The 25,012-nt window shown below is 38.9% G+C and overlaps 1 protein-coding gene across 4 annotated transcripts in view; it reads left to right on the top strand.

Moving 5' to 3' along the window:
- DENND2B (DENN domain containing 2B) overlaps nucleotides 1-25,012 on the top strand; it is a 158,242-nt gene that overhangs the window by 89,225 nt on the left and 44,005 nt on the right. For all 4 annotated transcript variants that reach the window (XM_063289443.1, XM_063289446.1, XM_063289444.1 and 1 more), the window contains 4 exons: nucleotides 944-1,080; nucleotides 17,976-18,124; nucleotides 20,787-21,002; nucleotides 24,683-24,779. In XM_063289443.1, the coding sequence (XP_063145513.1) occupies nucleotides 944-1,080; nucleotides 17,976-18,124; nucleotides 20,787-21,002; nucleotides 24,683-24,779 (599 nt within the window). The remainder of the gene's footprint in view (nucleotides 1-943; nucleotides 1,081-17,975; nucleotides 18,125-20,786; nucleotides 21,003-24,682; nucleotides 24,780-25,012) is intronic.

The raw sequence follows: 25,012 nt of genomic DNA, 5'->3' as shown, positions 1-25,012 counted from the left end.
ATGATATCTGAGAGCAATAATCTCTTGCGCCTTCCTTTATAATGTACGTATAATACTGTTAGGGTAGGGACAGAATGAACAGAGAGTTTATTTTAGTCTTGAGTGCCATGGGTATATTAAGATGGCTGAGGCTTTAGTCAGCTGATATTGTAATAAAGAAGAGTGTACATGGACTGGCATTGGAGGGAGAATGTATGAACAAGTGCTCCTTTCTTGACTGGCCCATTCATTTTTCTTTTTTGGGATTGAGCTTCAGAAATGCAAGGTCTCTGAGGGAGGCTCCTTAATCTCAGTGTCAGAGTATCTAGGGCATAGTAGTAGTGTTAAGTGATTCACAGCAAAGTAAGTTACCTATAGGTATATGCACCAGCCCAAACGTACTGCTCTGCCAAAGAAAGGTAAAACTGTGTAGTCTCTTTCTACTGTTCCCCAAGCATGCAATGAATTCAAGTAATCTGATTGTTTTACCTATCACAGTGATTTTGAAAAATACCCATATGCATCAACATATGACTAAGCATAAATTCTGTAAAATTACAGAGTCAGATAGAAACAAAAAAAAATCTGATCAATCAGTATTGGCCTAAAATCATATTGTGGTAGTGGGAAAGCTCACAATAAAGAAGCATTTCTTGTTTAACTAGTTTCAAGGGATGTTACAGCAAAACTAGTCCAACAAATTACAAGCAAAATGTGTCATACAGGATTAATTTTTGTGCATTTATAAAAGAGCTATGAGTTAGTGTATATCTTGGCTTTGATAGGATGTTAATTTTAACTATTTGTCCCAATCACCAGGTTATTATGTGCTTAGTAAACAAATTAATCATTGGATCCTGTATAATTGCCTGTTGCTTTTGATATCTTATCTGAGAGGAACTTTAAAATTTTTTTAGCACTTTAGGCAATCAGAAATCATTTTATTACCTTTTCTCCCCTATAGAAAATCTTTTGAATTTGAAGATGCTTCAAGCCTCCAGTCATTGTATCCTCCCTCCCCAAGTGAGAATGGTACTGACAGTCAGCACAAGTTTGGATCTAAGAGCACTTTAGAAGAGAATGCCTATGAAGACATTGTAGGTAAGGACATGTTGCAGTGTCTAACATAGCTGCTTCATGTAGAGCAGTTGTAGCCATATAGCGACTTGGGGGAACTGTACTATGCTGTATTCAAGTGCTTAGTGAATGAAATGGTCAAATGCATATATCTTATTTACAGACTTGAACGCAGGATGTTTTGATTCCTTTCAAAACTAATTGAATAGCTTTATTCAGAAGAAGGCCAGTTTAAGGAATTGGGGTGGGTGGGTGTCTAGTGCAACATTAGGTATGGAATCCCCCACCTTTTATACAAAGCCCTAGATTAATATGGCAGATGGATTCTTGCAAAATGAGATGTTAAACCTATACATTTGACATAGAATACCCCCAGAACCTGAACGAAAAATTTCAGATGCATGTTTCAGAAGAAACATATTAGTTACAAAAGTAAGCATATAGTAAAATCCTGCTTAAGAAAATGACCCATCAGCCAGATCTTCCCATTGGCTAACATGGAAATGTGTTAGCTGTGAGTGGACCTGCTCACTTGAAAAACCTCTCAACTCTCAGGGGTGCTCTCTGAGGGGTGGAGTGATGGAAGAAGGCAGCTACATTCTCTCTGTTTCCATTCTCACTTGCCATAGCTGACTTTTGGTTTCTATTCTAGAGAGTCTCACTTTTTAGGGAGGGTCACTCTAGTTGAATACAGTACACTGCAACCAGATTTGAAACATTTTGTTTGATCAGCTGTATTTCTCCTGAATTAAATAACTTTTCATGATTTCCATTTCATCTGAGAGTGGTTAAACAATTTTTCAGCATGTTTTTTTTTTATATCTACAATATTTGGAGTTTATTAGTGCTGTTTGGGATGAAAACTACAGCAATGAGGTAGACATTTGGGTAGCAGTCTCATGGGCAGCCAAACTCTGTATCAGGTAGTCCTCGACTTACAACCACAATTGGGATGGGAACTTTGGTCGCTAAGCAATGAAGTCATTAAGTGACATATCATGTGACCATGCCTGATTTTACAACCTTTTTTGCCATGGTCATTAAGAGAATCACATGGTCATTAAGCAAATCTGGCTTCCCCCATTGATTTTGCTTGTCAGAAGCTGGCTGGGAAGGTTGCAAATGGTAATCATGTGACCTTGGGATGCTGTAACTGTCTAAATACATGCCAGTTGCCAAGTGCCCACACTTTGATCACGTGACTGTGGGGATGCTGTGACGGCTGTAAGTGTGAGGACCGGTCATAAGTCATTTTTTTCAGCACTGTCATAACTTTGAATGGTTGCTAAACTAATGATCATAAGTGGAGGACTACCTGTAATCTGCTTAACTGTCTTCTGTAACTGAAACCTGGAATATGAATTGGCATAGGTTGTAATGAACAAATCCACTATTCTTCTTTCGCTTGGTATGCTAAACAAGATTCTGTGCCTCAGCATTTGTACAAAAGTGTATTACTTGTAATGATCTTTTGGATACTACTCATAGCTTAAACAAGCTTGTTTTAAAGAACCAGGGTACTGTATTATCCTCACACTGCTGATATGAAGAACAGATTAGTGAGTCTGTTAAACCTTGGGAGTAAGAGAGATGTGCAGTCCCTGAATTTATGTGATGAGATTACTAGTGAGCAAATACGTAGATATTGAGCATATTGTGAATAAAATAGGGAGAAGAAAGAGCATTTCTTCATTATTAGTTGCAATATAATAATTTGTTGGTTAGGTCTCACTGAACTGGGTCCAATTTCTTGTGCTATATAGAAAAATGCCCTCCAAATTGACCTGTCCCCAGGGGCATTTTCACTACCATCCCCTTCTTCTACTTCCCTCAACTGTGTTGATCATCATTTTTTTCCTCCACTGTCAGTTCATACGACATGCACAAAGTATGTAAGCCTCTGCTTGCTAGTCATTGTGTCAAGGGAGACTATAGTCTTTATTTTCTTCTACAATGGACTGAATGGTTCTTCTTACTCTGTACTCTTAGTCATTGTCTCTAACTCCATTAGTGAAGATCTTTCTTTTTCTCAGTGTCCAGTTTTCTTTCTACTAGGAAGCCATTGCTTTAATAGTTTCTATCTGATCTTGTGTCCCTCTCCCTTTTCTGAATCTTCTCTGTTCATTTGGCATTTCTCTTTCCATATATGGTTCTGTTCTTTGAAACAGCATAAGCAAAACTTTGCTAGCATGAAGAATGAGAGCAAGGGTTCAGATACTTGTGCATTCTCTTGCATTTTCTTCCTTTTGGTATAGTGGTATACACAATGATGTTTTCCAGTTACTAGGTCACAGTATCTTGTTCCTGGATGCTGTAAAACAGTCTTGAAGTTCATTGACTGCACTTGATCAAAAGAAGTTCAAATTCATAAAAAAGGAAAAAGTGAACAGTGCATATGCACTGTTTTAAAATGCTAGCAGTAATAACAGAAGTTTAATTCATTTTTGTAAACAAATGCTTCTTGATTTCCGAAGAATTGGTGCATTACAATTAGCAACATGGACTCAGAGTGTCTCTATGAGATTATTCTGTAGTTAGGCAGTCCTAAGGAAGAAAATTAGAGTTAAATGTACATGAGTCTATTGCATGAGATTTACATTAAGACAGGAACCCGTAATGATGGCCTCATCCTTAGTACTGTATGTAAAAGTCAAATCTAAGCAGACATTTTCATCTAGCATAAACAGGTGCAACTTGTGGCCTAGGAGCCACACAGAGTTCTAAATACATGATGATCGTTGCATTGGAATTTGGTAGTAAAATGTCTGTTTTTCAGTTGCGTGAAACTACAACCTACTCCTGTTTCTACCCTCTAAAATCCCTAACCTGGTCTGAAATCTCATTGCTGAAAATCTATTGCTTCCCAGACCAGGGGAACCAGCAACATTTATTTATTTATTTATTTATTTATCAGTCAAATTTGTCACCGCCCATCTCCTCCCAACAGAGGGACTCTGGGCGGTTTACAATAATAATCAATAAAACAATAAATATACAATAAATTTACAATATATAAAAATACAATATTTAAAACAATTACCAATAAGCAATTATTATAGATAAAAATAGAGTCCAAATGGCAGATAATAACTCAGTCCTTGTATGCGACAAGCACACTAGGGCACTAGTCATCCCCAGGCCATGACTGTTCCCCTCCCTGCCCCAAGCCAGGTGGCAGAGCCATGTCTTCAGATTCCTCCAGAAGTCCAGGAGCGATGGGGCTAGCCTCACCTCCAGGGGTAAGATGTTCCAGAGGGCAGGAGCTACTGCAGAGAAGGCACACCTCCTGGACCCCGCCAGACGGAATTCTCTTACCGACGGGGTGTGCAACACGCCCTCTCTGCATGATCGGGTGGGATAGGAAGAGGTGGACCCTCAGGTAGCCTGGCCCCATGCCATGTAGGGCTTTAAAGGTGATAACCAACACCTTGAATTGGATCCTGAAGCAAACTGGTACCCAATGCAGCTCGCAGAGCAAAGGTGTTACGTGTGCCCTTCTAGGGGCACCAAAAATCACCCACGCGGCTGCATTCTGGACCAGCTATAGCTTCAAGGTTAGCCCCATATAGAGCGCATTGCAGTAGTCTATATGGGAGATAACAAGGGCATGAGTGACCGTTCGAATGGCCTCCTGATCCAGGAAGGGGTGTAACTGGTGCACAACATGAAGTTGTGCAAAGGCCCTCCTGGCCATGGCTGCCACCTGCTCTTCGAGCAGGAGCCATGAGTCCAGGAGGACCCCCAGATTATGCACCGGATCTGTCTGGGGCAGTGCAACCCCATCCAGAACCAAAGACGACGAAGTCCCAGATACAGAAGAGCCATTAACCCACGGCCACTCTGTCTTACCAGGGTTCAGCTGAAGCCTGTTGTTCCCCATCCAGACCCCCACAGCCCCCAGGCACCAAGAGAGGGCAGTCACAGCATCACTTACCTCACCCAGGATGGAGATATACAATTGAGTATCATATCCCTTTCAATAACATTATGACTCTTCCAATGATATCACATGCAGCCCTCCAGCTGATCAGGGAAATAAATTGTGGTACCTTACCCTGGAAAGATTGCCAGTCCCTGATTTAGCATCATGTGTGGACCCTGTCACTCGGCTAACAAAAATCCTTGATAGTTTCCTTAACCACAGGACATTTTGTAGTACCTTTGGCAATCTACTAAAATGATTAACTACATGGTAACAGAATATTTAATTATAAAAATAGATGAATTATGAGTTATTTTCTCTTAGGATCAAGTTCCTTCCTGCTAGTTATACTTGAAAGGGCTGTGATTAAAATTCCTTCTTTTTCTTTAAAAATCTATTAATATTAGGTCTATAAAAGGATTCCCAATGATTTCCAGTTGGTCTAACACTTTTGAAACCATTCCTGTGCCTGTGCGTACAGTATATAAGATTGTTCTTGTCATAAATATAGCTTCTTTATTTTCTTTAGGGAAGTTTTATTACAACAATGTGCTTTGGTGACTAGGGGTATTATCTTTCCCACCCTTTTGACTCATTTCCAAATGCTAATACCAAAGCACAAAAACTATTTCTCCCTTGTTATATTCCAGTGCTATTTTACTGAGTTGTATATTAATAACTAGTTTAATAATAGTACCTTATTGGATCAGAGCAACTTGATTGCAGTGTATTTTTTGAATTTCCTCTCTGTGGTAATCCATAAGGTCATTTAAAGGCAATCCTATGTTAGTTTTACTCAGAAGCAATCTCCGCTATGGAGATTTCTTTCAGGTCGCCATATATGAAATGGCAGTGGTAACTCTAATGGATTTTATAAAATTCATTATAATTGTAAAAATTCATTATAATTGTAAAAATAAGTGAAATGGGTCAAATGGTTAAGGAGAGCAAAGCAGCTCTGATGTTTTAAAAACACAAAGTAATGGCCCATAATCTGACAGAAAGAGAACTTTTGAAATAGAAGTTGCTCTACCTGGTTCTGAAAGATGTAAAAAGTTGTCAGTGTTAGTTTTATGATATCAAATATATTTCATCTGGTGCTAAGAGGTTTCATTCCACTGAAATGTCAGTGAAACAGACTTGAACACACAATAGGCATTCTCTGCATAATCCATCTTCCTTTCCCATAATCTGCAAAAAGAGAAATTAATTGAAATTGAATTTAAAATGGGGAAAGAACCAATTAAACAGTGTTGCCAGAGGGAAATTCATATTCCACATACATTTGAAGACAGTTTTATTGTAAAATCTGTCCAGAAATCCTCACTGGTGACTATGGGTATATTCATTTAGGCTCCTTTGTCCATTTTAGCCATTGGAATTTGTTCAGTTTGGTTCTAGAGGTAGACGTCACATCACTTGACCCTTTCTAAGCTCTCCTACATTTTTTATTTTTATTTGCTCCCATTCTATCTACCAGAAACCATCACGAGTGCTTGATCTGAGTCCAGAGTTTAAATAAAAAAATACTGTTAGTCACATACTATTTTTTGGAGATACTCAATAAATGAATAGAATAATAAAACTATTCTTATTGTTAAACTGATGGCTGAAAGCAAATATGGAACAAAAACAATGTATCTTGTGCATGTCTATGTATGTGTCTAGATTCTGCTGAGATGTCTATCTGAATTTCTACAGATTTCTAGCAGAAACTGGTACAATTTTTGCTTTTCCCATTCATATATAAACTAAACATGATAACTGAGATTTGAAGCTTTCTGAGGAATTAGTTATTTGAAGCAATCATAGCTATGTTGGTTCATAGGAAAATAATCCAAGAATCCATAGCTCTTTAATACTAGCCAAAATATCAGAAGAGAACTGGCAAGATTTCTGTCTCCCTCTCCCTCTTTTTAAATATAACAATTGGATTTAGTTATTCCAAGATTCTGTCTAAGTTGTGAAGTGTCTCAGTAGCTATATGTTGGGTGTTAAAGAAATATCCAAATAAATACATGAGCTTTTGCCCTTTTACAACATTTTTCCTGCTTAAGAGTTCTGAAGAACTTGAAAACTTACATGCTCTTTTGAGTGAATCATAGCAGACATGATTCTGACTAGTTATGGTTTTGGATTAGTTATTAGTAGCCTTATGGTGCTATTTTTCAGTGTGAAAGATTCTCACTGCATTTTACAGAGCAATAGAAATATGACAGGTAAACATAGTTTGGTGCAGTGGTTACCAGGCTAGAAACTGGGAGACCGTGAGTTCTAGTCCCGACTTAGGCACAAAGCCAGCTAGGTGACCTTGGGCCAGTCACACTCTCTCAGCCTTAGGAAGGAGGCAGTGGCAAACCACTTTCAAAAACCTTGCGAAGAAAACTACCAGGACTTGTCCAGGCAGTCGCCAGGAGTCCACACTGACTCGAAGGCACCCCCCCAAAACCCCCGACACCACCACATACAGCGTGAGACATGGCATAAAAGGGAAGGGCAAGGGCAAGAAAAAGGAGAAAACCGAACATGATTTCTTAATGTTTTGTAGCCTTTATAGTGGCCTACTGTGATGTTGATGAGATTTTGATGGTCTTCCTGTCCTGTACAACTAGATTGAAAATAGTTCAAAGGTGAATGATCATAGGTACCAGTTGAGTTTAGGGTGGGCTGGGGAGTGGGGTCAAAATTAATACGTTGAGCTTTGTACCGTACAGATTTTTTAGCTCACAAGCTTTTATTGCTATTCACTGGAGAATTCATGTAGTACTGTTTTTAATATCTATGCATTGTTTGAAGAACTGACACATTTTGCCAAGTGCTTGTCTTCTGTGAATCACCATGTATTTAAGCACTGCTGACTGAGATCCAGCTGGAGGAGAATTGGGGTTGGCAAAGCTTGCAAGTTAGAACAGCTGTAGAGGTTCTGTACAGTAAGCCTGGAGATGCACTGCTTGAGAGAGGCTTATAGTTGTCTGTTCCAATAAAAAACCATGAACCTGCATCAAATGATCACATGTCACACTATGATGTTAGGCATAGAAAGGGTGTGAAAATGGGGAGGATATAGAATAACCCATCTTCAGCTAACACTGAATCTAATGCTATTCCTTAGTCCATGCATCTGCTTGTCTTGGCCCCAATGGACTATGAAAAAGAAAACTGCACATAATTGTTAGGTTATAACTATTACTAACTAGGTTAGCTATAATAATATGGGATATGGGTAGAGGAGCTGAGGAAAAGGAGGAACATGCCTTCCTTTTATTCTTTTCCCAAGCACTGCAGAAGCTTTTAGGCAATATAACTGTCTGTTTTAATAAACAGTCCTATATGTGACGAAAAACATCTTTATGTACAATTTAGAGCAATTCCCACAGATTGTTTTAGCTGTCTCATCTTATTGACAGACCTGTTGATTAGTTATTAAGCTGAGATATTTAAGAACTCTGTTGTTTTTTAAGCTTAACTTGGGTTTTACTTAACTATTCTATCATCATTTCTCCCATCCACATATTTTAAAGTCTGTCTGAAGTCTGTAATCACCTCCTCAGTTACATTAGCCTCAACTTTTACCTGGTCAGAGATAGGCTGTCGTGTTAGAGTTGTGGTACAGAAGAGGGCTTAGTATTGTTTATTTGTTTATTTAAATAGATTTATATGGCTGCCCATCTCATGAGTGCATCTCTTACGCACATAAAACCTAGCAAGTACATTCTCACAGTATACTAAGCTTGGTTAGTATTAGTATTAGCTTTAGTTTTTGTTGTTGTTGGCTTAGCACATTGTGAAAACCTTGCCTATTTTATTGGTTTATGGTTCAATGTATTGTGTGAACCCAGAAAATGGGTACATTCAGTAACCAGATTAAATATGTTGCCTGAATGCAGCCATTCTGCCCATAGGAACCTCTAATTCCTAGTTAAGGCATTTATTCATTTCCACCAGCGTTATCCCTAGTCCACCGGCTGGCAACAGTTGATCAGGGTGCTTCCAATGGATCTGTTAATGTTTAATGTGCATCAAAGTTTCATTATAGTAATTTCATTGGCATCTACAGATGTTTTCTTTTAATAATCCTACAATATTTTATCTCCCAATTTGTCCTCTTAATGGGATAATTTGTTTAGACAGAGACATCTAGATCAGAAGGGCAAATTTTGAAAGGTAGAATGTTCCATAGCACTCTGTTCCAGCAGGATTTGAATGGGGGAGCATTTGACTTTGATGTCCATTGTGATGTTCATCATCTTTCCCTCCTTGCAACTCTCCCCTGAAGATTCCACTGTTGCAATCTCTCTTTCCCTTTTAGAATCTCTTAATATGGGCAAACATATGGTTTTGTACAGCTTACATCTGAGGAAAGTCATGAGCCAAATAACTGATTGTAAGGATTGCCTATTCTAAAGCACCATCATAAGCAGGATCACAAAGATATCTGATTTATTAAAGAATAGTATGCAGGATCACAAAGAAAGCTGAGAATGGAAAAAGTGCGCCAAATGCAAACTAAAAACCCTTGGTACGAATGAGATCCCTCCCCCCGTAGAATCTTCCCAAGCTCACAATCCCAGGTGCTCCTAATGGCTTCTGATGGTCCGTGGGAAAGTCCTTGAGCAGAGCACATAACCCAAACACATTCCATTGTAATGAACACAGATACAGAGCTTGGTGCAAGGTTTCACAGCAGCTCCCTCCCAAACAGAAACGCGCGTCAGCGCCATGGCATGTGAAACGTTACGATGTACAGTGCACATTGAAACAGTGAACATGACATACTGCCCCCGCAAAAGAGAGAAAACACTAAGCAGCAGGCTTCAAAGGGTAAGCTAAGTGGAAACGGTTAACTAAATCAGGAGCATTAACGTGGTGAGCAGGCACCCATTCAGGATGAGGAAAGTGTTTCCAGCGGATCAGGTACTGGAGGGTGCCTCGAAGCTTGCGAGAATCAACGACCTCCTTGACTTCAAAGTGCTGTTGGCCGTCAATCATGATTGGAGCAGGAGGAGGAGGTTGGGGATGCCAGTGGGAAGAGTGGTGGACAGGCTTGAGCAGGCTGCAATGGAAAACAGGGTGCAAGCGTTTCAAATTGTGAGGCAGGTCCAACTTAACAGTAACTGGATTGATAAGACCAACAATAGGGAAAGGACCAATGAACTTGGGAGCAAGTTTTTTAGAGGGTTGTGGGGACTTGATGAATTTGGTACAGAGATATACTTGATCCCCAATTTTGAAATCATGTTGCAAAGAGCGACGTTTATCGGCTTGAAACTTGTAAGCAGCCTGGGCATCAGCCAAAGCCTGCTGAATCACCAGCCAGGAATCAGACACCTGGAACACCCAGAGTCAACTAAAGCCCAGACCTTTGTAGTCTTTGTGCGGGAGCCCAATTTCACTTTTACTGCTAAAGTGGGACAGTCAGCACTCAGCATAGCATCCTCGCGCCCATCCTCCTCCACCTGCCCGCAGGCGCTCTTCATGGCAGGTGGCCAGCATTTCCCGCCGGCTCCTTAGAGTCGTCTTCAGCCTCTCCCGAGAAGTAGAGTACTTCCTCAGCGTCGGCTGCCCCATTGGCTGCTGTCATCCGCCGCGAGGGGGGCGGCGATTTGGCTGGCAGCTTGCCCGCTCAATTTCCAGCCTTGGCTTTTGGGCAATCAACTGCTCGATGCCCTTCCTTTCCGCATCAGAGACACCGACCCCTCGCATAGCGCCGATCTCTCTCCTCTTCCCAGGCTCTATAGCCTGGCCGGGTAGCAGTTGCGCCACTTCGGGGTCCCCTCATGGTGGCTGGTTGTTTTTCAGGTCATTTGGTTTGCATGAAGGTATGCTGGGTGTGCTCAGCTTTGCCAGCCAGACAGATCCATTCATACAATGTCTCTGGGTTGTCTCTACACAACGCCCACCGCAGGACGTCCCGGTTGAGTCCCTCTTTAAACCGTTCTATTAAGGTTGACTGAGACCAGTCGGGGATTTTCCCAGCTAAAGCCTTAAACTCCAGGGCATAATCAGCTACAGACAGTTGGCCCTGGGTAAGATCCTTCAGTGCCTTTTTAGCCCTTGCCTTGGCTAAAGGATCCTCAAAATGCAGCTTTAACGCCCACATGAATTCCTCAAAATTCTCAAGCTCAGGGGAGCTAGCCTCACTTAATTGAACATACCAGTCAGCCGCTTGTCCCTTCAGCTTGGTGGCAATGGCAGTTATTTTATCCTCTTCGGAAGGGAAATGTGGTCCAAACTGCCTCATGTAACTTTTAGCATTAGTGAGAAAGAAAGACAACTTAGTTCGATCCCCATCAAACTTGACAGAAAAGTCTTCCACCCCCACTCCTGTTGGAGCTGAATCAGCGGCTGCTTGAGTGATTGGGCCCCAGGTTACAGTAGTTCTCCCTCCTCGGGGTGGGGACACTGATGTTCGAACTCTGCGGGCGATTCGCTGGGTGCCGGTTGCTCTGGTGCTCTCCCATCGTCGGATTCCTCTACCTCAGGGCTGGAACTTGAATCCTGCCGGAAACCTGGAGGTTCTGGGGTGAGGCTCAGTTCTCCGCTCCTGACTGTTGACTCGGGCATCAAGCCAGTCAGCTCCTCAAGTCTCCCAGTCGTGAGCTTGGATTCGGCCATCGTTAACTGTTTTCCCTCACAAGAAACTAATCTTGGTAGGAGCTAACGGTACAACTTTGGTGATTCTCAGCTTTATGTAAGGATTGCCTATTCTAAAACACCATCAGACTCATAAGCAGGATCACAAAGATATCTGATTTATTAAAGAATAGTATGCAGGATCACAAAGAAAGCTGAGAATGGAAAAAGTGCGCCAAATGCAAACTAAAAACCCTCGGTACAAATGAGATCCCTCCCCCTGTAGAATCTTCCCAAGCTCACAATCCCAGGTGCTCCTAACGGCTTCTGATGGTCTGCGGGAAAGTCCTTGAGCAGAGCACATAATCCAAACACATTCCATTGAAATGAACATAGATACAGAGCTTGGCACAAGGTCTCACAGCAGCTCCCTCCCAAACAGAAACGCGCGTCAGCACCTTGGCATGTGAAATGTTACTATGTACAGTGCACATTGAAACAGTGAACATGACACTGATAGTGTTCTGGCAGACAATGCAATCTCAGTCCTATAATGTATCTCTTCCATTGATCCTTATTTAGAAACAGGTTCGTTGCCAATATTCAAATCCAGCTTCCAATCAAACTCATCTTTCAGCAAAGTTGCAAAAGAAGGAGGCTTGTTTTGTAGAATTGAGGTTAAGGTGCTGGGCTAGAAACCAGGAGTCTGTGAGTTCTAGTCCTGCCTGAGGCATGAAAGCCAGCTGGGTGACCTTGGGCCAGTCCCTCTCTCTCAGCCCAACTCACCTCACAGGGTTGTTGTTGTGGGGAAAATAGGAGGAGGAAGGAGTATTAGGTAGGTTCGCCGCCTTGAGTTATTTATAAAAATAATAAAGGCAGGATAAAAATTAAAAAAAAATAATGCACAGTAGTTTGGAGATCTGTAATTTTCTTGTATATCTTACAGGTTGTGGGACTTTCTTCCAGCATGAAGAGAGCTATTGTTTGTTTGTTTTAGAATGTAATTCTTAGACTTAATGTAGGCAACTAAAACTTATCATCTCCAGGTACCCTGTTTTTTACTTGTGTTTCACTGTCAGTCCTGTGTCAGTACATCCATCTTTCTAAAGAGGCTGTGAATTACTTAAGTCTGTCCACAGCCTCACACTAGGAGCATCTGTATTGTTTAGAAACTGCCTGTGAAATAAGTTATTTATTTCCAGATCTGGTCCTTTTATGAGAGCCAAAGTAGAAGAAATTCTTTAACTGCAGCATGAAATTCCTCCTCCCAGATAAAACTGTGACTTCATATAAATATATGAGGAATGCAGTTTTTCTCAATCCCATTTTTCACTTTTGCCTCATATCACTGCTTAGTTTTGCCTAGATTCAGCTTTCCATCTGCCGTGCTTGACAGCCAATGTGATGGGACATTCTACACTTTGTCTCTGTCTTAAGGGGCTTGGTGTATTTTTCAGCACTGTGTGCCCAAGGAGCACAACCAGCATGAACAACATTAGTGCTTGAACCAAGCAGCACTAGATTATATTTTTTCTTCTGCAGTGTGATGATTGTATTATCATAGCTTTCTCCCTTTCTCCACCTTCATGGTTAACTTACCCCTGGATAGTCAGTCCTTCCCCACTTTACTGGGTTTCCAAAGGGCAGTAAAGACCTAGCACTCCAGGAAAACCCTTGAGGATATAATAGTTTAGCCGACCCCCAGGCTGGCACTCTCATTGGATGTTAAACAGAGCAATGTGACTTTCCAAACCCTATGTTTTGCATTCTATATTCCACTTAGAGCCTATGGGAATTAGCAGCATAGAAGCTGAAGTACATGAGTAAGTAAGTAATCATGTATATCGACTTTCAAAATAAAAAATAGTGGTTAGCTTTGTGTGTCTTATAATGTACCTTTTTTTGCTCTTTCTGCTAACCAGCAGAATATGTTCTCTCTCTTAGGCCCTAAAGGTGTCATCTTTATTGACGTATAGCCAAAAAAAAGGTCTAAATGATAATTTATGTGTATTTACTTCATAATGTCTGAGAATCTTTTACAGTGCAATTCTGGAAGACTTTAAGGGCCACATTCCAATTTTTAGGCAGCCAAAATTAAAGTAGATCAAGAAAAAATAAGTCTTTTCTTAAAAAGCAAGAAAGATTCCAAATAAGCAAAGGCATCAATTTCCCTTGCATCCATACTCCGAAGTCAGCAAAAGGCATCTGTTCAAAAAGCAGCTCTTCTATATGTCTCCGTAGAAATTGTTCTCACTAGATTTAGTTTAATTCAGATAAGCATTATACGATTACAGTTTGTGTACAGAAAATGAAACAATTAAGTAACCCTCCACATTTTATTTTTCCTGGCTTTAGCACACCATCTATAAAAGCACTTTTTTTTCCTACAGAATTGCAGCTTGCACTGTGAAATCTTATACATGCCTATTCAAGTTTATGTCAAGTGGGGCTCAGTGATGCTAATTGATGCTAATAAGAGAATAGAAAACTGCAGCTTCTTAAAGAGAATTAAACCACTTATGCAGTCAGCACTGATTTGTACTGCCAACTTTGCAGCAGCTTCTGAAAAAAAAAACTTTGCTTCTACTTTCCCCATTTCTGGCCATTGTCTCATAGCAAATAAACAAAATACAACTCTGAAAAACACATTTATACTTTTTGCCTCATGATATATGTATTAGAGCTTTACCAAAGGTAACTAGGCTGATTAACACATCTCTTAGCCCTTTGAGTTGGCCAGGTTAGGAAATAGACACCACAAGAACTACTGGAATTCTATTGTTGTAGGGTATAATAATAGAATGTTGAAAGTGTGACAGTATTTCTCTCTGCTCTCTCTCATACCAAAGACAGTCAAGATGGGGTAATCTTGCGTTTCTTTCTTACCATCTCCTCTTTATCGGGGCAGAGATAGTGTTTACATAACTGTTCTTTCCTTTTTCAAGTTTTTCTCCATAATCTACAAAATCTCTCTGTTCTGCTCCATCTGTTATGCAAACAAATAATAAACTCCTGAAGTCGTAGAGACAAATGGAATAACTAGCCTTAAAATGCAAATGGGAACCAATTGGGTAAGGCTGTGAATTCACCATTATTAGGTTGACTTGTCCTTAATTGACTATAAAAAGAGCATGCTTCCAGCAACTGGAAGAAAAAGGTATTAGTGTTCATTGATTTCAGGTGTTTGATGTTCAAGAGTTTTCTCAGGCAGAGATTTAGTGTTGAACTGTGCTTTGAAAAACATGGGGATCCCAGTAATTCAGAATAGTTGGTAGGTATGATAGATTTATATTTATATAAAAGAGAGTTGATCTCTGCTGTGATGGGTGGGTGGTTAGAATTAGATGTGAACCAACAAATTAATTTGACTTAGATTCTGATTCAGCAAATTGGAAAACTCCTTATTTTGAATTAGGATAATTTGGAATCTGCCAGATTCAACAGAGATCTGAATCTGAAGTAAGAACAGCAGACTTGAAATTTAATGATTCTGACTATCCCACTGATCAACCTTCCTGAAGGTGGATACTTTCCAAATATGAGGTCTTCAATTCTTAAAATTTCTGGCCAATATGCCTACTGCTGAGATTTCTAATCATCTACACATCTGGGGGGTGCCCATTTTGGAGAAGACCACTATTGAATATCATGTATCCAACTGTCATGGGAAATCCAGAGTTATAATATTTTTACTTTTTTAACAGAATTGGAAGAATTTTTAGGTACAATACCCCATCTTGTGTAACTACCCCACCCTCTGTGGATATTAAAACAGTATGTTAAATGTTAAAATGCATTTAATACCATGTTTGGTTTGACTTTGTTTTTTGTACATTTATTAAACTCTTTCAGGACTATTTTCTGTTAACCTCTGCCACAAATTCATTCACTCTGATCACTGGAATAGAGAAGAGGGATTAAGTTGCAACCCCCTACAAATTCTCAAAATTTTCTTCAGATGAGTTCCTACCTATATTGCCAAATTCCTATAATCGTCTTTTTGTTACTACACTTTGCACCTGCAATTTGTCCTCCTTCAAAATCAATTGTGCAACCTCAGTTTATCATCATTATGGGTTTTTCTGGCAAGGGGGGTAGATACTTCAAAAGTATCACTGTAGAATGTAGTGCTTAGATTTATGCCCTATAATGGCTATGTTGTCATTAAAGCTGATTTGCTGAATAGGCAGATAAGTCTCTAAACTGTGCTTGATCGAAGCTGGGTGGTGCCTCTACTCCAGACTCTGCAAGTTCCAGTACAGTCTATACAACAGCATTCCATCCTTCTGAGATAATAATCAAGGACTGCCAGTGGAAACATTTTGTAGTGCAGCAGCAGCTGTCCAAGCTTTGTAATTAAAACAATCCTAAAATATTGGTTTATAGGGATGAGTGATAGTATTTAGCATGCATAAATCATCTGGAGACAACAGTTAGATGGCCAGCTTTACAGATGACACCGAATTATTCAGCATGGTGAAATCCAATAATGCTAAAGAGTTCCAGCATGGTATCTCTGGACTTATCTGAATAGAAGTGACAGTGGCAATGACTATTTCACATACATACTGATCTGAATTACGAATCTCACGGAAAAGAAAAAGGATTTTGACAGATAGCTCATTGAAAGTATTGAATCAGATAGAAGTATTAGGAAGGGACTAAAAGAGGAACAACTGATGACTGAATGCCATTCTATAATTGTGTGCAGGTCACCTTGGAAATGCTATGAAGAATTCTGATCACTCAGCCTCAAAACAAATACTGTACTGTAAAATTATCAAAGAAAGATGCAAAAGGAGGTACAAAAAAGAGGGATTTTACAGATATGCACATTATGAAAATAGTGCAAAGAGTAATTTTTCTCTCTCTTCTCATTCAAAAAATGAAACAGGCTCTCCCAAGAAAGTAATTAGCAGTAAAATCAGGAGAGATACTGTGTAGTACTTTCATGCATGTGATATAATGGAGACTTGCTGCCACAAAATGTGATTTCACATTTATTTTAAGAAGAGTGGATTATTTTTTAAGGAATAAAAAGAAAAAAAGCTTTTCTCAGCTAGATGTTTAATTTCACCTTCCATTTTTCTCAAATAATGTAATCCATCTTTTAATCTAAAAAATGTTGCATGCCCTGAATCAGGCCTAAGCATTTTATTTTTATTGACCATTCAAGACTTTTAAATATTACTATGTATTGGAACGACTCATTTTTTGTTTTCATGTAAATAACCCAAGAATAACAATGAAATATAGGAGTAATATATGCTATATGGACTGGAAAGGTTTATATAAATTGCGAATTTTATATAAATTCCAGCCAGTCATGTAAAAGCTGATGTAAGTGAAGCAGAGGTGAGCCACTCTCTGCTTGGTGTGTAAATAAATGTAATGTTCTGTTTTTGGTGTTTTTTTTTTTTTTTTTTTTTACTATTTTGCTTTTTAAAAAATTGCTTCTATACTTCGTTAGAAAGAAATCATGAAAGGGGTTGGTGGGGGACAATAACCAGATTAGAAGGTTGGATGGGTGAGAACTGTTTCACTGAAAATTTCAGTTTTGCGGATGATGATATGACCCTTCACTGTTGGTAGCAATAAAGGGGCTAGGCTTAGCTCTGTCTGTTCCAGGGCTGTTGTGTAGCTGATGAATGCAAAAGTAGCGCATATCTGGCTCTGACAGGTTATTTTAGTGTTTTATTTGGGCAGTGAACTAATAGTTGCAGCAGCTCACGTCTTAGGATTCAGAATAGAGATATTTTTGTGTGTGTTGGAGTTTCCTGCAGCTCTTTGCTGTCCTCTAATGATCATCCAGAGTTTTGCAACCCTGGTGCAACATAGTAATCCGATGTGTGGTGGTTGCTTTATGCCCTATGCGAACTATATCTAGTCATTAACATTGGGAAGGATAATTAGGCTGAAAAAGAGATTTTTAAAAAGATGTGGTAATGCCATTATAAATGCTGTGTACAATTTATATCCCATCTTTATACGCAAATACTCCAAGCAGTGACGAATAGCAGTATAATTTTCCATTCATAGGAAAGGGTGGAACACTTTCAGATTTGCAATCCAGCACACGGTTACTCTTTAGAAAGTACCACTGAACTCAGTAGGGTTTCTGAATAAAGTCTCACATGTCTGGTTCTCTTTAAAATAGTTATGCACTTAATGTGTGTGTGTTTTAAATTCATGAACAAAGCTTGAGCCGTAGAGGCTCAGAAAGCAGTCTCGTGAAATCTTTTTTTTTTAATGCATTGTCTTTCATAGCCAAGATCTACTCCAAGTACTTCCAGCTGCAGTTGGAGGATGAGTCACACTGGAAGCTAGGGAGGTTTGCTATAAGCCTTTCCCTTAGTTCACATGATTTTTTGTTTGTTTGTTTGACATTCCTGTCTGTTTTTCTTTTCTTGAAAAAATTGTAAAGGAGATTCACCCAAGGAAAACCCATATGAGGATGTGGAACTGAAAGCCCGTAATGCAGGCCGAAAATCCCAGCAGCTCTCCGAAAGTTCCCTAGATTCTTTGCACAGGATGTGGAGTCCACAGGACAGGAAGTACACAACACCTCCGCAGGTAATAATAATTGCACTGGGTTTTGTTTGGACTGTCTGTTTAGAAGTCAGAGTATTGTATCTATTTCCTTCTTGCAAAGAAGATCAGCTACAGGAAAACAAGTAGACAAATTAACCATATAAGTAAAGAGACAAGAGAAAAGGAGGAGGATCTTTTAACATCCTTAATCTAAAATCTTTAATTTGTATTAACTTTCCATTTGCTGTTCTTTCTTAAACGCTGGTATGATGTTGTGAAATTGTTAGCATGTATGTTTGTTAGCTTTTTTCTATCTTGTAATTCCCAGAATTAGTTACTGAATGTCCTCTAATAAACAGAAGACCAATGTTTGATGGTTTTCATTTTTTGTTTTCTATAATTTATATGCAGCCCTCTCATACTTAATGTGCTCTATGAAGTTGCTAAAAATAGTAACAAATAAAATATAATTAGCTTAGAAAATGATAGAACACAGCAAATTTTTCATCAGCTGCTTTATTCCTCATCTTCCAAACCCAGTTTTATACTGTATAATAGCTCTTCCAATCTTAAGTATATTTCTACTAAAATGTGCTGCTTTGATGTATTTCCAGATAAATTTAACAGAAAACAATGAGATGTATTTCCAAAGAAATGCCTTCAGTAATCTGGAAGAGTATGAAATATTTATGACACAACAACTTATTGCAAAACCATGAAATACAAGGAATGTCATTTAACTTTGAATCAGACCTGGCTTAACTTCCTGATTGCTTTCAGTTTTATATTTCCAAATGTACTTTTTACCTTCAGCAACTCTGAAACTGGACAAGTGTCATTCAAGAATTGAAATGGCTATTGTTCAAGGTCTGATGTTTTAAAATGTACACTATATGTGTGAGGGACACATTGAGGTACATAAACTATCAGTTCCAGCTTTGGAAATCAAAGGGTTAATTATAGCAGTATTTCATGAATGCCTGTTCAGAAGTAGGTCCCACTGAGTTCGGTGGCATTTATTCTCAGGATAGTATCTCTTCCATTGCAACTTTGGACTACAGTGTAGAAGTATTTTTGTGTTCCCCACAAAAGAACATGAGGTGTTAGACTAGGGTTTTTTTTAATACTCTATTTTATTTTATGTGCATTAAATAGACAGTTGCTAGTTCATAATTCATCTCACAGATTGTTATTGAAGTATCTGGTACACAATCAAGCAAAATAATAGTAAAAAAGAAAAAAAAGAGAATTGCATTTCAGCATAGCACAAAATAAAATGTCTTTAGCCAGTTGGTTAAACAGGAATGTTTTTCACAGCATCAGATTTTAGCTTGTAGGCAGTTAGAAGGAGAGCTATGTTAGACAAATCAGAAGGAATTTGGTAGCATCTTTTCCAACTAACAAATTTTATTAAAAGGCATACCCTTTTGGGGACAGAAGCCTATGACTTTTAATAAAACTTGTTATTCTGAAAAGGTGCTACCAGACTCTTCCTGATTTTTAGCTAGTAGACAAGAAAGCTTCCTAGAAGACTCCTTAAGACAGCAGTGCCATAAGAAGAACCTATTCAATCAGATGCAAATCCCATGTAGTGCAGCATGTTTATATCTAAATAAATAAACAAATGGCTGAAAAACCTCATAAGGACCTAACAGCAAAAGCATCTTTCCTCTCCTGTTTTCTTACAACCGGTATTCCTGGATATACCAACTCTGAGACTGGAAGTAATACATACCTATCCTGATAATAACCATTCATCTCCCTCTCTTCCAAGGGTTTGTTTCAAAGACTCAGTGAAGCAGACTCTGGAACTGTGCCCTAAAACAGCAATTTCTAATTGTCCTCTTAATGTCCTATGCAACAGTGCATATGGAATCTGTGCTTTCAAACCTTAACATCTAAAGGTTTGCTTTACTTCCTGTATTACTTCCTGTTTTATTTTCTGTTGTTGATGCCTGTGTACTTCCACTCTGCCCTACCTCATTCCTACTGCCAATTTTCTATACTAATGCTAAAATGCAACTTTTGATTACATGTTAATTCTGCTTTCATCTAACCGATTCCTCTTATTGAACGTTCATTGAACTCATTTAAAATTATAGAGTTGGAAGTGAACATAGAGGAGAACCTAACACTTCATGTAGCAGCCTATTCCCCTGACTGACAACTCACACAGTCAGGAAGTTCCTTGTGATGTTTAGCCTGAACCTCTTTCCTTGTAGGTTCTGGTACTGTCCTCTGGAGCAACAGAGAATAAATTATCTTTGTCTTCTGTTTGACAGCACTTCAGATGTGAGATTGCTATTGTATCTGTCCTTAGTCATCTCTTCTATAAGCTAAAGATACACAGATCCTTTAAGACTTCCTTCTAGAGCTTGATTTCCAGACACCTTACCATCTTCATAGCCGTCTTATGAACCTGCTGTAATTTATTTCTGTCCATTTCAAATTATGATGCCCAGAATTGGTCACAGTATTCCACATGGGTCTGACCTTAGCAGAATGGAGTGGAACTTCCCATGATACAGATTCTGGGATCTGTTACGGCATCCCAAGGTAACATTTGCCTTTTTAGCATCTTTGTCAGACTGCTGGCTCATGTTTAACATGTTTAATTTGAGGGTTTTCTGTTAATTAAGAATTCGGTCAGGCCTTGTCATTATTTCAGTAATTATAGTTTTATTCTTTTGTTCTTTCTTTGTAGCTACCTTTAAAGCCCAGCAGCCAATCCCTACGAATTGGAAACTGGTCAGACAGGAAAAGCCATCGCCTGCCACAATTACCCAAGAGGCACAGCCACAACGATATGCTGCTGCTGGCCCAGCTTGGCATCACTTCTTCTCCTTCTAGCCTGAATGAGGATAGTTTGAGTACTACAAGTGAACTTCTGTCCACACGCAGGGTTCGCAGAGTCCCAAAGGTACAGTAATGGCCACTGCAGTCTTCTTGCAAATCCAGAAGATTTGGTCTACTCTCTCTCTCATACACACACACTTTCTCTCTCGATGAGTAAAAGCTTGTTTGTGCCAATCTGGGCTTGGAACTGGGGAAAGATAATAGTTCTTAGGGAAAAGAAAAGGCTCTGAGCCATGTTCTGATATTTGAATTACTCTTGTAAGTAAACTGTGTGCTATATTAATTGGGTTATTTTATACTTTTCCCCCTCAGTTTATATTAAAAATGGCCTTTTGAACAAGTCCTGACTTATTGTCAGTTTGCTGCAAGTATAAACACAAGTTTCTATCATCCTGTAAGCATACCCTTTTGCCAAATTGATTGGCCCACCAAATCAGTTGAGCAGTGATTCAGCACATCTTCTTCCTGGAGTTTTCATGTTGTAGGACTTTCAGCCCATTGTTTCCTTCTTTATCCACATGTCTAGTAAATGATATCCTTGTTTCAAATGCAGGGATGTAAGCAAGTCTGGGGAAGAGGAATAGTCAAAACATTTATTGTGCTACAGTACCTTGTTTTCAGACCAAAAGCTAAGATTACTAAGATTCATACATATAATTGAAAGTACAATTTTTCATAGACTGCTATCAATCTACAAAATAACATCAGCTACGGTCATTGTGCTTCATCCTTTCAAACCAAAATGATTGTATGAAATATCCATAAGGATAATTGAACCACAACTTATGTAGTAGATAATACAGGAACACACGTTTACCCTTTCCTGCTGCAACTAAAGAAAGGTCACTGAGGTATATGTATGAAAAGGAACAAATTACCCAGGCTTTTCCTTGATAAAATTATTACATGTCTTCCTATTAAATTCCTAGTAAGTTCTGAAAGTCAAACAGCTGCTCACTAGCTGTATTTTGATTTCACTAGACATTGACCTGCTACTATTTATAAACTGTAGTAAGTGCCTTAAATTAAAAATTTCCATTGTTTTTATTTGTAATGATGGTTCCCAAGGAAATCACCACTGGTCTAACATGAGTCCTCTTATTTATTCATGAGCTATATATTCAGATAACTATGTTGGTACGATTTGAAATAACTGTTAATTGATTGGAAGCTTTTGCAGAGTAGTAAACATGTGCACCATCTACATATGACCTAAAATTATAACATTTCTGAACAAACAAGGGATATAAACAAACAAGGTTACAATTTTTTCTTAGATGTTTAGCTATTTTCTTCATTTAATTTTTATGATTAAAAGAGCCAGTTTGGTGTCCTAACAGTCAGAAATCACGCTGAGACGAGGAGTAGGTCTCTAGTGTTTATTACTGCTACATAAGACAGAATCCTAACAAACTGAAGAAGCGTGGGGAAACCCAGACAGATAAACCCCAAAAGTCAAGGCGGGTCTGATCTGTGTCTCTTTGAATGGCTGCTTAATTCCTCAGTACTACACATGCGTTTTCCACCCTGCATAGAGGCCCCCTCCTTCTCGCCATCAGTACTCATGACAGGTGTAGTGGTTACGGTGCTGGCCTAGACACCAGGAGACTCTGAGTTCAAGGCCTGCCTTAGGCATGAAAGCCGTATGGGTCACTCTCTCTCAACCCAACACACCTCACAGGGTTGTTGTTGTGGGAAAAATAGGAGGCAGGAGTATTAAGTATGTTTGTCGTTTTAAGTTATATATATAAAAAGCAGGATATAAATGTAATAATAATAATTTTATTAATAGTATTTTTAAAGAGAAAAGAAAAAAGGAAAGAAAAAAATAATTGATGCAAAGATGTATCAGTAGGTGGAGAAAGAAGTTACAGAAGTTGTAAAACAAATACATGAAATTATTTTTAACAATAAAGAAAAGGGTTTTAGAGATCTTTTTAAATCTCTGAGCTGAGTGCCAAAGTGCCCACTATATTGTTATTTAAAGATACCATTAAACAATGGAGAAAGAACTATTAAAAACATTATACATGTATATTTAGTTCCTAACTTCCGTTTGCCGTACTCTGACTGATATACAACACATAAAACATCTACAATTTTCATGTATTTCTGATTTCAGTTCTTTGGTCAATTCTTTTTCTTCTTATGGAAGAATATATTTCTTCCTTAATATATATGGAAGCCATTCTTGCTTAAATTTGGTCAAACTTCTGGTATGAATATATGCTGTTAATTTTGCCATTGCTGCATATTCTCCAAATTTAAATTCCCAGTAATGTATCTTTTTTCCAGTGTTGTGCTAAGTTTATCCTCACAAGATTCTTTCCTACCAAAGGGGGAATGGAAAGCTGGCATTTCTCTTCCCAGATCCTCTTTTGTTTTATTTTTTGCTAAAGTGATATATTTAAAAAATCCACAGTGGTGTGAACAAGATTGGTGCTACTGCAGAGTTGGGGACATCTATCTATCTATCTATCTATCTATCTATCTATCTATCTATCTATCTATCTATCTATCTATCTATCTATCTATCTATCATATTTTTATCACCGCCCATCTCCCACATATGGACATCCATTTCGCCCCTTTTTCACCTACTTACCCCTGGAGAATGTGGAAAACTGAAATGACCCCAAAGACTGACTAGTAGAGTCACCCCATTTTTGTGGGGCTTCATTAGGACTTCGTCTTGATTATGTAAGGGAAAAGGGTCAGTTAACCCCCAGCATGGATGTGCAGCTATTTGGATTTGAAGCAAGAAAATGTTTTTTGGACCGTGCGGCTATTGTGTGAGCCAAGGGAAAGGTGTGGGTTCTTCAAGAAGCCCCTGACAGGAGGAGTAAGTGCACCTATTTCAGATGGTGAAGTACCTTTCCTGCTTTGGATCCAAATAGCTGCACTTCTTTAACTCTCTGTCAGCTGTTCAAACAACATAGCTGACCGGTGGAGTTCATTTAACCCCAAAGAGACCAGGATTGCTTGAGGCTAATTGAGGGTTAGTTGGCTGGGTTCACTTATCTAGCTTTCCTGTTCACATGACAAGCTAGCCCCTGTCCTCCAAATTAAATATGCCATGTGAATAGGACCAATATTGTTAAGAATGCAGTAAGAATGCAGCCAGTTCGGTCTAGTGGTCTAGAAGCCAGGAGACTGTGAGTTCTAGTCCCGCCGTAGGCATGAAAGCCAGCTGGGTGACCTTGGGCCAGTCACTTTCTCTCAACCCAACTCACCTCACAGCGTTGTTGTTGTGGGGAAAATAGGAGGAGGAAGAAGTATTAGGTATGTTCACCACTTTAGTTATTCATAGAAGTAAAAATAAAAAGGGCTGGATAGAAAAAATAAAAAAGACCAAAAAAAAGTATATATTTGTGTCATTAACTGTTCAGTCTGCAAATGACATTTAACTTTATCCACCAACTTGATGGCACATAATCAGTCAGCCAATCCATCAGTGAAATTAAATATTGGAAATCAATTGGAACAAGCAAAGTTGATCTTTTATCTGACTGAAGCCATGCTCCATTTTGGGTCACTTCTGTATATCATGATATTGACCTTCTACTGAATCTTGGACCATCTATTGTAGAACCTCCTTGGGATGAATTTTGAATATATGAAACTATTTCTCTTACTCAGGTTTAACAATAGTAATAGTTTCAAGTGAAAGAATGTCTGGTTGATTTATGTTTGCCCTTCTGAATTTCTGTATGCAGCGCCAATGGTTCTTTGCTTCTTTTACAGCTGGTACAGAGGATCAATTCTATCTATAGTGCAAAAAGAGGGAAAAAAAGATTGAAGAAGCTTTCAATGTCCAATATTGAAACAGCATCACTGAGAGGTATAACACAGAAATCTTTTGGACTTATAGGAAAGTGTTGATTATCAGTTACAGTATAGGAATTACTGTGATTTGTTAGGTAGTTTTGATACCAATATTTCCCATGACAAACACAAAGTTGTAAGATTAGATGCTTGTTCCTTTGCAGGTGATGGATGTATGAGTAAGTTGCAACCAGTTAGTAATCCCTGGTGCAAGTCCTTGAGCATATCATTTCTTTACATATACCCAGT

This window comes from Candoia aspera, chromosome 1 (assembly GCF_035149785.1).
Source record: "Candoia aspera isolate rCanAsp1 chromosome 1, rCanAsp1.hap2, whole genome shotgun sequence".
NCBI lineage: Eukaryota > Metazoa > Chordata > Lepidosauria > Squamata > Boidae > Candoia > Candoia aspera.
The sequence above is the reverse complement of the archived record's forward strand: the minus strand, read 5'-3'. Positions and strand labels throughout refer to the sequence as shown.